Here is a 12172-nt window from a genome sequence, read left to right as displayed (position 1 = left end):
AACATTAGACCAATGGAAATCTGTCCTTTGGTCTGATGAGTCCAAAAAAATAGATTTTTGGTTCCAACTTCTGTGTCTTTGTGAGACGCAGAGTAGGTGAATGGATGATCTCCACATGTGTGGTTCCCAACATGAAGCATAGAGGTGGTGTGATGGTGCTTTGCTGGTGACACTGATTTATTTAGAATTCAAGGCACACTTAACCAGCATGGCTACCACAGCCTTCTGCAGAGATACACCATCCCATCTGGTTTGCGCTGTGGGACTATCACTTGTTTTCCAACAGGGCAATGACCCAACACACCTCCAGGCTGTGTAAGAGCTATTTGACCAAGAACGAGAGTGATGGAGTGTTGCATCAGATGACCTGGCCTCCCAAAGAAATCAGCCAACCTCAACCCAATTGAGATGATTTGGGATGAGTTGGACCGCAGAGTGAAGGAAAAGCAGCCAACAAGTGCTCATCATATGTGGGAACTCCTTCAAGACTGTTGGAAAAGCATTCCAGGTGAAGCTGGTTAAGAGAATGCCAAGAGTGTGCAAAGCTGTCATCACGGCAAAGGGTGGCTACTTTGTGTTTAACACTTTTTTGGTTACTACACGATTCCATGTGTCATTTCATAGTTTGGATGTCTTCACTATTATTCTACAATATAGAAAATAGTAAAAATAAAGAAAAACCCTGGAATAAGTAGGTGTGTCCAAACGTTTGACTGGTACTGTACATACATACATACATACATACATACATACATACATACATACATACATACATACATGTGGAGTTCCCTTCAAATTAGTGGATTTAGGCTATTTCAGCCACACCGTTGTGGACAGGTGTATAAAATCGAGCACACCGCCATGCAATCTCCATAGCGAACATTGGCAGTAGAATGGCCTTACTGGAGAGATGTGACTTTCAACGTGGCACCATCATAGGACTCTTCGGTCATAGGATTCCACCTTTCCAACAAGTCAGTTAGTCAAATTTCTGTCCTGCTGGAGCGGCTCCGGTCAACTGTAAGTGCTGTTATTGTGAAGTGGAAACGTCTAGGTGAAACAACGGCTCAGCCACAAAGTGGTAGGCCACACAAGCTCACAGAACAGGACTGCCTAAGCGTGTAAAAATATAGTCTGTCCTCGGTCGCAACACTCAATACCGAGTTCCAAACTGCTTCTGGAAGCAACATCAGCACAATAACTGTTCGTCGGGAGCATCATGAAATGGGTTTCCATGGCCGAGCTGCCGCACACAAGCCTAAGATCACCATGAGCAATGGCAAGTGTCGGCTGGAGTGATGTAAAGCTTGCCGCCATTGGACTCCGGAGCAGTGGAAACGCATTCTCTGGAGTGATGAATCACGCTTCACTATCTGTCAGTCCAATGGATACATCTGGGATTGGCAGATGCCTGGAGAACACTTCCTGCCCCAATGCATAGTACCACCTGTAAAGTTTTGAGGAGTAGGAATAATGGTCTGGGGCTGTCTTTCATGGTTCAGGCTAGGACCCTTAGTTCCAGTGGAGGGAATTCTTAATGCTACAGCATACAATGACATTCTAAATTATTGTGTGCTTTCAACCTTGTGGCAAGGCCCTTTCCTGTTTCAGCATGACAATGCCCCCGTGCACAAAGCGAGGTCCAAACAGAAATGGTTTGTCGAGATCGGTGTGGAAGAACTTGACTATCGAACACCTTTGGGATGAATTGGAACGCTGACTGCGAGCCAGGCCTAATCGCCCCACATCAGTGCCTGACCACACTAATGCTTTTGTGGCTGAATGGAATCAAGTCCCCACAGCAATGTTCCAACATCTAGTGGAAAGCCTTCCCAGAAGAGTGGAGGCTGTTATAGCAGCAAAGGGAGGACCAACTCCATATTAATGCCCATGATTTTGGAATGAGATGTTTCATTGAGCAGGTATCCACATACTTTTGGTCATGTAGTGTACTTTTCAACACATCCATGTCTCTTTCAGTGTGTTAATACATAAATACATAACATGCAAATTAGACATAGGAACACAGCAGTGCTTATTGGTTGATTGAATAAGCCAATCAACGGTCTTTGTTTAGAGTAAGAGAATTCAGAGTAAGGTATTGGCATGGTTTTGTCCATAAGCTTTTTTTTGTTCTTTGCTCTTTGGCTGCATTACAATTCTCCACACTTGGACACTACATGGAACACTTTGGAGAAAGTAGAGAATCTAGATGTAGCTTTTCTTTCTACACTGGGATGTCGTCATGGTGTCCTCCTCCATGTTGTCAGGCCTGAGATCCTGTCTTTGGTCCATGTCAGGGGTAGGAGGGAAGTCCTCTTCGGTGTTGTCTTTTTCAAACACCCCAGGGCTTTGGCAGTGGACAAGGTCCACCATGGATGAAGGTCTCACTGCAAGAGAGTGGTGTGTGAGCTGATATGGTACTAAACAATGAGGAAGCTACAACTGGTGGCCTACAACCATAACTACTGGTAGAGACTACAAACAAAGTCACAGCTGTGTGAGTACTAATAAACCAACACAAATAGCTACTGGAGAAACCCCTACAACTACTATTACCCTCGAACAGCCAGTAACACTGCCTGTTATTCAAAAGGTACGGCCACTTTTGGACCTGCCAAAACTTACTTTACTACTATTAGTTGATACACCCAACACTACAACACTGTACATGTCTTAAGTAAAAAAAAATAGAGCTGAAGGTAATAGGTCTAACCAGATGCAGGGAGGGACTTGGTGCGTTCTCGACCTTCTACTTCCTGTACCACAGAAGTGGAGCGCTTCAGGGAGGACCACTGTTTCCCACCAATAGCAGACCTGTCCATCTCTTGGTCCAAGTCAAATGTGCTGGAGTCTCCTGTGAGTTCAACTGATGGAGAGAGTGATGAGGGTGAAAGTTGATTTTATGCTTCAATCATACCAGGTGTCTATTCAATTCTATCAAACTCACATAGTGACTATTTCTAAATCATACAATGTTCTCAGTGAATTGAAATAAATCCCTTTGTCTTTACATGAAGCAAAACAGCTTTGTTTATTCGATTTACTCTCAATATCAACACTTTGGACTGTGGTGAGCTGTTCCTAAATCAATTCTTCTGGATGGAGGGCACACGGGTAATAGATAAACCGACCATTAATGTGGCTACTCTCCTCCTCCCTCTCATAGTCTGAGGGCGCTCTCTTCAGGCGAGGGGCGGGCAGTGGTCCTTTTGGGGATACGTTTCCTAGACAGGAGTCATCTGAGGGTGAAAAATAGACAAAATAAAGAATGGTTACAGACAATAGGACAAATTAAGATAAAATCACAATAAAACTAACTAATCTTCATCTATTTTTGCTTCTGGCGCCCTTATTTGCCATCTGAGTATCACTATCAATAAAGTATACTTAGTCATGTGCCTACCTGGGCAGTGGCTGCTGCTGGCGCGAGGGCTCAGGGGTCCCAAAGTGTGTGGTCCCATGTGGGGCTTGATGCTCTGGGGTGCTGGGGGTCTGGGTGTAACACTGGTGGGTTTAGACCTGGGCGCTATCGACGACAAGTCTATCAACGATGTTGGACCCTTTAGCTTTCCTACAGAGACATATAACAAAGAATACCCATATTGGACACAGCAACAGTGTGGATGGTTCGTAGAGCTTCTACAAGGGACTGTCTAAACAAAATGTTACCTAGCGCTCTATTTTAATTAAACATTTTGTTCACTTTTATTGTACCACATGGCAGCTGGCAAGCTGAACGGCAAGACAGACGTTGCAGCATAATTAAGTTGAGCCATCCTTCTGTACAAAGATATCGCTAAATGTCATTCAAAAAATCTAATTATCTGATTGGGATATAGAGGCCAACTCACCTTGTTTATCATCTGCCTTGTCTGAAGAGTCAGACTGTAAAAAGAACAAACAAATGTCTTTCAGTATGGCCAATGTCTTTAGTCCTAAACCTGATTTCAGAGGCACAATTGTGTTTTCCACTGCATGGTTCTGTATTCAACAGTCTGAACCAAGCTGAGACATGGATGTTCCATATAAAGCCACTATAGGGCGGCACCTTCACAGTTATCCACTCATGACAATCTGTAGCTTTCCAAATGACTGGTAGATCTCCAGTTGAAGACAGGAAATAGTGTAACTTTAAAAACAACAAACGTATTACTATCTCCCTGCTTATTCCTTACTATCTTGGACTTTTTCAGAACAGGTTGTGTGTTTCCCTGCAAGAAGATCATTATTCAGTAGTTCAATGAGGCTAAGGCAGGGTTTCCAAAACTCGATTCTCGGGACTCCAAGGGGTTCACGTTGCCCTCGCACTACACATCTGATTCAAATAATCAACTAATGAACAACCTTTGCTCATTTGAAACAGCTGTGTAGTGTTAAGCCAAAAACCAAAACGTGCATCGAGTTTGGGAAACGCTGTGCTAAGGGGTGCTACTGGCTCATACACTTAACAGAGTCAAAAGGAGCTAAATCTGGTCAGTTTACCCACCTTATGAGCGACTATTTTCTCATGCATTTTTCTCATCTCCGCCAGGAGGTCCATTCCCATTATGGGGCCCATTACGGGGACCCCAAAGTGCCGGCCACCATGAGGACTACCCTTACTGTCACTCTCGGAGTGCTGTTCCTCAGTGGGTTCAGGGGTTGGCGGCTTTTGTGAGTGGCCAGGGGAGATTTCAGAGTGGACCCACAACGGAGCCTTGGGGGACAGGGGTTCCTCTGTCACAGTGCTGACGGTCGCTGAAGCCGGGGTGGGGATGGCAGCTGCTCCATGGCTCTTCTCGGACTTCGAGGTGCGAGACTTGATGAGGTTAAGGAAGCCGCTTTTCCGGGATTCCCGTTTCTTCTCCGACCCCTCCTGGATGTTGGAGGAGCCCCTCAGGGTGGGTCGTCTGGAAATGTTAGAGAATGCTTTTGCTGAACAGTACACACTCACAACTTCTATAATTAACAACTTCTAAATACGGAAATTAAACAGGTGCAGGTAAACTGCCAAAATAAAGCAAACACTTGAGTAAATGAGGAAAACAAAGTATATTGAAAGCAGGTGCATCCATACAGGTGTGGCTCCTGAGTTAATTAAGCAATTATTATCCCATCATGCTTAGGGTCATGTATAAAAATGCCTAGTTGCCCATTATTTTGGCTACCATAGCTAGAGATCTCAGCGACTTTGAAAGAGGGGCCTCAAATGAGCATAGGGTATTTAAAGGGTGTGTGTGTCTCAGTCACCAGATCTCAACCCAATTGAACACTTATGGGGACAGCAGGTATCCTAGTGGTTATAGCGTCGGGCCAGTTACCCAAAGGTTGCTGGATTGAATCCCAGAGCTGACAAAAGGAAAAATCTGTCATTCTGCCCCCGAATAAGGCATTTAACCCACTGTCCCCGGTAGGCCGTCTTTGTAAATAAGAATTTGTTCTTAACTGACTTGCATAGTTAAATAAAGGTTAAATAAAATTTCAAAAAATGATGCAAGATTGTGGAGCGGTGCCTGAGAGGGTTTTGCGCCACCATCAACAACTCCAATAGAGTTCCAGACACTTGTAGAATCTATGCCAATGTTCACTGAAGCTGTTCTGGCCCAATGCCTTAAGACACTTTGGTGTTTCCTTTATTTTGGCATTTACCCGTAGCTAGTTAGCCTGCAAACAATCTAGCCATTGATAGCTTACTGCTGCATGCTTTAACACAAACATGGAGTTAGTTAAATCTTATGGAAACTAGAATAATTTATGCTAAAATGTCAAGTAATGTCATTTACTTTTTGGGAAGAGTTCAGCATAATAGGAATTAAAACTCACTTAAAACTAAGTTTGGTGATTTTCTTGTAGAAGAACTCATCAACACCCTCATCCACTTTCCCCAGGAGGTCATTCTGCTCCACTTCTGGTGGTGGAGAGGTGCAGATTGGTTCCCGCTGAAAACCCCCAAAATATTTAGGCCTACATCACCCAATACAGAATAGTAGGTGGACATAGAAACAGGCCCAAAAGAGTGGAAGAGGGAGAAAGAGAGGGAGAATGTGAGAGAGGGGGCAGGTGGAAGCCTCTTACTGGTGCTCGGCTAGGTTTGGTCCTCTTTTTCGGTTTGGGGCGGAGCTTGGTGTGGTGCTCTAGCTTTTGGACCTCCATAGTGGGCAGCTCACCAAAGTACGTCGGCTTCTTGTCCAATGGGGGAGGAGGGGGCGGATCCTCCTCATATATAGGCACTTCTTCCAGGGCCTTGTCCAAGTCAAACTCCATTTCTGATGAACAACCAACCATCAATAGACGAGGCAAAACCAAACCTCTCTCAATCCAAGTTGCGGAAATATTACATTACTACTGTACTGTAATGTAAATGTATTTGACCAGATCTACTGTACCTGGGGTGTAGAACATAAACTCACCAAAGGCCACAGATACAGGCCGCAGCATCCTGCAGAGAATGCTCTTCCTCTTGGACTTGGGTGTCATCCGCAGGTCACAAACACAGTCGAGAAAAAAAAACAGTCAGCCAGTGAGTCATGCTTCAGTACAGCAGATAGGGATCACAAAACTTCACAGGGACTCGTCTTAGTTACCACACAGGTGTCCATCTCCTCCAGCCTCTCAGCATGGTGAGGACTCTGCTCCTGGGTCTGGGCCTCAGGCTGGAGGACCGTCTCCTCCAGCACCTCCATCTTGTTGGGATCTTGGTGGAGAAGAGGTTGAGGTTTCCTGTTCAGGTGTTCTGCCTGGGGTGGGAAGGGAGGAAAAGGCATACACGGTCAGTGTTTCTTCACCAGTATGCTTTGATGTGGTGCAGAACTGCCCTAATCAGGATTACAAGTAATTTAAGCAAAAATGTATTATTGTGTCTCTCTGTGTGTAAGTGTGCATGCGTGCATGTGTGTGTGTGCGCGTGCGTGCGTGCATGTGTGTGTGTGCGCGTGCGTGCATGTGTGTGTGTGTGTGTGTGTGTGTGTGTGTGTGTGTGTGTGCGCAGAAGAGAAATAATCTATTTTAGTATACAGTACTAACCAGAGTGTTTTGGGAACGAGACAGAGATTCCAAGATCTCATCCACGATACGGTCTGAGAGGAAGGACGCCATACTGAGCTTCACTTCACTATGTGACAGAGAGGAGAACATGAGCCAGATACTACCTCTCTACTACCTGCACTGTATCAAGACTGGGCTGCATATATTTACAGACTATGTTACAGTAGTTTTCTGAGAGTGACGTTTACGTACATTGCAAGGTTATCAGCTAAGGCTATGTGACATAAGCATAATTATTTCACTAGGTCTATGATGTCATACACAGATCAGATCACAAGGAACTGATTCAGTTTGAATTCACATTAACTGATACCATCTACACTTAAAATTATTTACTGATTAGGTTTCAAAAGGGCTCCTCCAATCCAGCCCCCCAGTGATTATCTGGTGAAGGTCACTTGTGATGGGCACAAAGGAGGCAATGCGTAGTCTGGGTTCAGCAGGACTTCCATTGGACCAGACCCCAGCATGAATCTTGTTGTTAGTCACTCTGTATAAGAACATCTGCTAGCGATCTTGACCAGGCCCTGTGGTGATCACCTGATCTTGTTGATGATGTCGACTCCTGACTGTTCCAGTAGTGTGGTGGTGATGAAGCTATGTGGGACGGTCATCCTGCCTGCACCACCCTTCATCAGCTCCTGGTGCAGGTTGCTCCGCTTCATCACATGGGGACAGAGGCCCTCAGCGGTGTCAACCATAGACTGCAACAACGTCTGGGAGTGGGAGAGAGAGAGAGAGAAAAGCAGCAAGTTAATTGCGCTAGCTTGTTATGTTATCTTGATATTCCATTAAAAAATTTTTTTTAAGAAATTACCAGGAAGGGCTAATTGAGATATGAAATCTCTTTTTCAAAAGAGTCCTGGCCAAGATAGGCAGCACCAAGTCATTACACAATTACAGAAAGACAACATGAAAAACTACAAGTAATCTAGTAAAAAAAACATAGAATTAACAAGAGTATAACAAAATCATAAAACAGCAAATTAAAAACATTGACAGGTTAGGGAATCAGTCTCAAAATCCTTCATCAGGATTCACAGTTGCTGCAAGGATATGGGCAGTGTCTCAGGTTGCATAGTTTTGTTCAAGCCCAATCACACACCTGATTCAACTACTCAATTAATCATCAAGCACATGACCAGGTGGGCACTTGTGCAGAACAAAAACATCCAACTTCGAGGACTGGACTATGATATTCACTAAGATAAATCAACACCCAAAATATCTGTCTCGAAAAATAAAATAAATGTTTCATTTACTACTGTGTTGACTGTTGCGTACCTGTAGCTGCCCATCCATGACCCTGGCCATCTCTCCTGCCATGGACTCTAGCTTGTCCTGAATGGGGCCGCCCATGCCACCAGGAGATCCCCTCACATGGTACAGATTGGGCAGCAGCTAGATAGATGAGCAGGGTATGGAAGGAGGGGCAGACAGAGAAAGAGAAAAAAAGAGGGGAAGAGGCAAAAATAAAAACATTTGAGTTTGAGGCGCTCTTTTTCTAAATGTTATTTAACCAGGATGTCCCATGTAGAGTTTGAGGTTAATGTTAACCCTGTCATTTTTGTCTCTCTTAGATCAAAGTTTGAAATCCACGCTCTATCACTTCTGCGTTCATACTGTATGTTCTACCGATTCTATAACAACAATATGTCTGGTTCTCAGCTCACTCTTTTGGAGTTCCTGGCGTCCTTCATGAGGTTCTTGGCCACCTTCATGTCCTCCTGGATGACGTCGGTCTCTGTATACCTCAGGGAGTTCAGGTGGTCCTGCACCTTCACACAGATCATGTCCATCATCTGGCAGGAGGGGTCAGAGGTCATAATGTAATGGTTTATGGTCATTCAACACTTAATGTATTATGTAACTTTAAATTTCTCCAGTGGAAACTCAATGAACTACTAACATTTATCCAAAAAGTGCCGAGACAAATTTAAGAAAATGATAATAATAAGATTGTGGGAGCTGTACTCTTAGATTTCAGTGCAGCCTTTGATATTATTGACCATAACCTTTTGTTAACTTGTCTGAGCTAGGGGGCAGTATTTTCACGGCCGGATGAAAAACGTTCCCAATTTAAACAGGTTCCTACTCTGGCCCAGAAACTAGAATATGCATATTATTAGTAGATTTGGATAGAAAACACAGAAGTTTCTAAAACTGTTTGAATGGTGTCTGAGTATAACAGAACTCATATGGCAGGCAAAAACCTGAGAAAAATACAACCAGGAAATTAAAAATCTGGTGCCTGTAGGTTTTTCAAGTCATTGCCAATCGAACACAGTGACTAAGGATTCATTTTGCACTTCCTAAGACTTCCACTAGATGTCAACAGTCTTTAGAAAGTTGTTTCAGGCGTCTATGATGAACAGAGACCGAATGAGAAGGTTGGGAAGTTGGTGACCCAGGGAAGGATGTCAGTTCATTGGCACACGTTCACGCGAGAGGTAGCTCTGTTCCAAAACGTTTTTCAAGTCTGGTTGGAATATTACTGAATCTTCACGTTCTAAAGGCCCTAAAGATTGATGCTATACAACGTTTGACATGTTTGAACGAACGTAAATAGATATTTTTTTTCAACTTTTCGTCGTGACATTTTCCTCGCGTGTCCTACATTTTGAGTAGCTTACTGAACGCGCAAACAACATGGAGTTATTTGGACATAAATTATGAACTTTATCGAACAAAACAACATTTGTTGTGGACCTGGGATTCCTGGAAGTGCCTTCTGATGAATATTATTAAAGGTAAGTAAATATTTCTAATGCTATTCATGCATTTAGATGACTCCAAAATGGCGGCTATCTGTATTGCGTAGTGTATTTTTCTGAGCACAGTACTCAGATTATTGCAAAGTGTGCTTTCCCAGTAAAGTTATTTTGAAATCTGTCAATGCGGTTGCATTCAGGAGATGTTAGTCTATAATTCTTTGAATAACAGTTTAATATTTTATCAACGTTTATGACGAGTATTTTTGTAAATTGTAGTACTGATTCACCGGCAGGTTTGGGGGAAATACATTTTCTGAACGTCACGCGCCAATGTAAAATGCTGTTTTTGGATATAAATATGAACTTGATAGAACAAAAAATGCATGTATTGTCTAACATAATGTCCTAGGAGTGTCATCTGATGAAGATTGCCAAAGGTTAGTGCATAATTTTAGCTGGTTTTCTGCTTTTGGTGACGCCTGTCCTTGCATTGAAAATGGCTGTGTGTAATTTTTTGTCTATGTACTGTCCTAACATAATCTAACTTTATGCTTTCGCCATAAAGCCTTTTTGAAAATGGACAACGTGGTTGGATTAAGGAGATGTTTATCTTTCAAATGGTGTAAAATAGTTGATTGTTTGAGAAATTGAAATTAGATTTTTGCTATCTTGTGACGCAATCCTGTTACCGGGATGAGAACGGGAAGGGGTTCCCATAGAGGTTAAGAAAAACGTACGTGTTATGGCTTTTTCACCTCTGCCATTTTGTGTATTCAAAGCTATCTAATAGAACTCAAAGGGTTTTCTTTAATAGAAGCTTCTCTAATGTCAAACATGTAAAGTGTGGTGTACTGCATGGCAGCTCTCTAGGCAGCTCTCTAGGCCTTCTACTCTTTTCTATTTTTACCAATGACCTGCCACTGGCATTAAAACAAAGCATGTGTGTCCATGTATGCTGATGACTTAACCACACACGCATCAGCAACCACAGCTAATGAATTGACTGAAACCCTTAACAAAGAGTTTGTTTTGGAATGGGTGGCCAGTAATAAACTGGTCCTGAACATCTCTAAAACTAAGAGCATTGTATTTGGTACAAATCATTCCTTAAGTTCTAGACCTCAGCTGAATCTGGTAATGAATGGTGTGGCTGTTGAACAAGTTTAGGAGACTAAATTACTTTGTGTTACTTTAGATTGTAAACTGTCATGGTCAAAGCATATAGATTCAATGGAAGGGGAGAGGTCTGGCCGTAATAAAGAGATGCTCTGCTTTTTTGACACCACACTCCAAAAAGCAAGTTCGGCAGGCTCTAGTTTTGTCTAATTTTGATTATTGTCCAGTCGTGTGGTCTAGTGCTGCAAGGAAAGACCTAGTTAATCTGCAGCTGGTCCAGAACAGAGCGGCACGTTTTGTGCTTCATTGTAATCAGAGGGCTGATATAAATACTATGCATGCCAGTCTCTCTTGGCTAAGAGTTGTGGAGAGACTAATGTTTCTTATAAAAAGTGATGCAGCCAATGTATTGAAAGTCCCAAATTGTTTGCATAGTCAACTTACACACAGCTCTGACACACACACTTATCCCACCAGACATGCCACCAGGGGTCTTTTCACAGTCCCCAAATCCAGAACAAATTCAAGAACGCATTCAGTATTATTTCGAGCCCTTGTTGCATGAAACTTCCATCCATCTTATCTTGCTCAAATAAACAGCAAACATGGTTTCAAAAAACAGATAAAGCAACACTTCACGGCACAACGCCTCTCCTCTATTTGACCTAGATAGTTTGTGTGTATGAATTGATATGTAGGCTGTGTGCCTTTTTAAATAACGTATGTAGTTCTGTCCTTGAGCTGTTCTTGTCTATTGATGCTCTGTATTATGTTTTGTGTGGACCCCAGGAAGAGTAGCTGCTGCTTTTGCAACAGCTGATGGGGATTCAAATATAATACCAAAGTTACATATCAAACATTTAAACAGAGGGGTCACCTGTTGTGTGGTTGTCGTGACAATGCCTTGCTGGAGCCGGTAAGCTTGCTCTTGGAGGTATTTTCGAGTCTCGTGGTTCCTTAGGAGATACTGCTCCATCTGCAGGGGAATTGATTTGTAGAGATTAATAAAAAAAATAGTATATATATTTTTTTAATTCATGTAGATGGAAATGTGACCATTTATGCATTCAACACTGCTATCGATGCCTTCTTATCAATGACAATTGACATCAATTCTGTCATCAGTTAATATCCACCATGCAGACAAATGTGAACTTTGACCTTTAGTAGGGCGTCCTCTGTTTTCTCAGGGCTGGCCTTGAGGGCCTGGGCAGCATCGATGATGGGGATAGGCATGAAGCGAATGGTGTGGTTCCTGAAAGAAAGAGAGAGGGTAACAGTACTGTATATGTAACTAAGTGTATGCCTACTCACAT

At 43.0% G+C, this 12172-nt stretch overlaps 1 protein-coding gene across 6 annotated transcripts in view; it reads right to left on the bottom strand.

Annotated features, from left to right (window-relative positions):
- Nucleotides 1-2134: 2134 nt before the first annotated feature.
- LOC106569926 (F-actin-uncapping protein LRRC16A) overlaps nt 2135-12172 on the bottom strand; it is a 29665-nt gene continuing 19627 nt past the window's right edge. For 3 of the 6 annotated variants that reach the window (XM_045694693.1, XM_045694695.1, XM_045694694.1), the window contains 16 exons: nt 12018-12111; nt 11734-11832; nt 8700-8828; nt 8311-8427; nt 7567-7742; nt 7006-7093; nt 6567-6719; nt 6369-6459; nt 6058-6248; nt 5806-5921; nt 4490-4892; nt 3855-3888; nt 3407-3574; nt 3135-3242; nt 2717-2869; nt 2135-2390 (listed from right to left, as the gene is read on the bottom strand). In XM_045694693.1, the coding sequence (XP_045550649.1) occupies nt 2209-2390; nt 2717-2869; nt 3135-3242; nt 3407-3574; nt 3855-3888; nt 4490-4892; nt 5806-5921; nt 6058-6248; nt 6369-6459; nt 6567-6719; nt 7006-7093; nt 7567-7742; nt 8311-8427; nt 8700-8828; nt 11734-11832; nt 12018-12111 (2302 nt within the window). In that variant the 3' untranslated portion in view covers nt 2135-2208. The remainder of the gene's footprint in view (nt 2391-2716; nt 2870-3134; nt 3243-3406; nt 3575-3854; nt 3889-4489; nt 4893-5805; nt 5922-6057; nt 6249-6368; nt 6460-6566; nt 6720-7005; nt 7094-7566; nt 7743-8310; nt 8428-8699; nt 8829-11733; nt 11833-12017; nt 12112-12172) is intronic. The other 3 variants (XM_045694697.1, XM_045694696.1, XM_045694698.1) reach the window with 3 other exon arrangements.

This window comes from Salmo salar, chromosome ssa14, assembly GCF_905237065.1.
Source record: "Salmo salar chromosome ssa14, Ssal_v3.1, whole genome shotgun sequence".
Classification (NCBI taxonomy): Eukaryota; Metazoa; Chordata; class Actinopteri; order Salmoniformes; family Salmonidae; genus Salmo; species Salmo salar.
The sequence above is the reverse complement of the archived record's forward strand: the minus strand, read 5'-3'. Positions and strand labels throughout refer to the sequence as shown.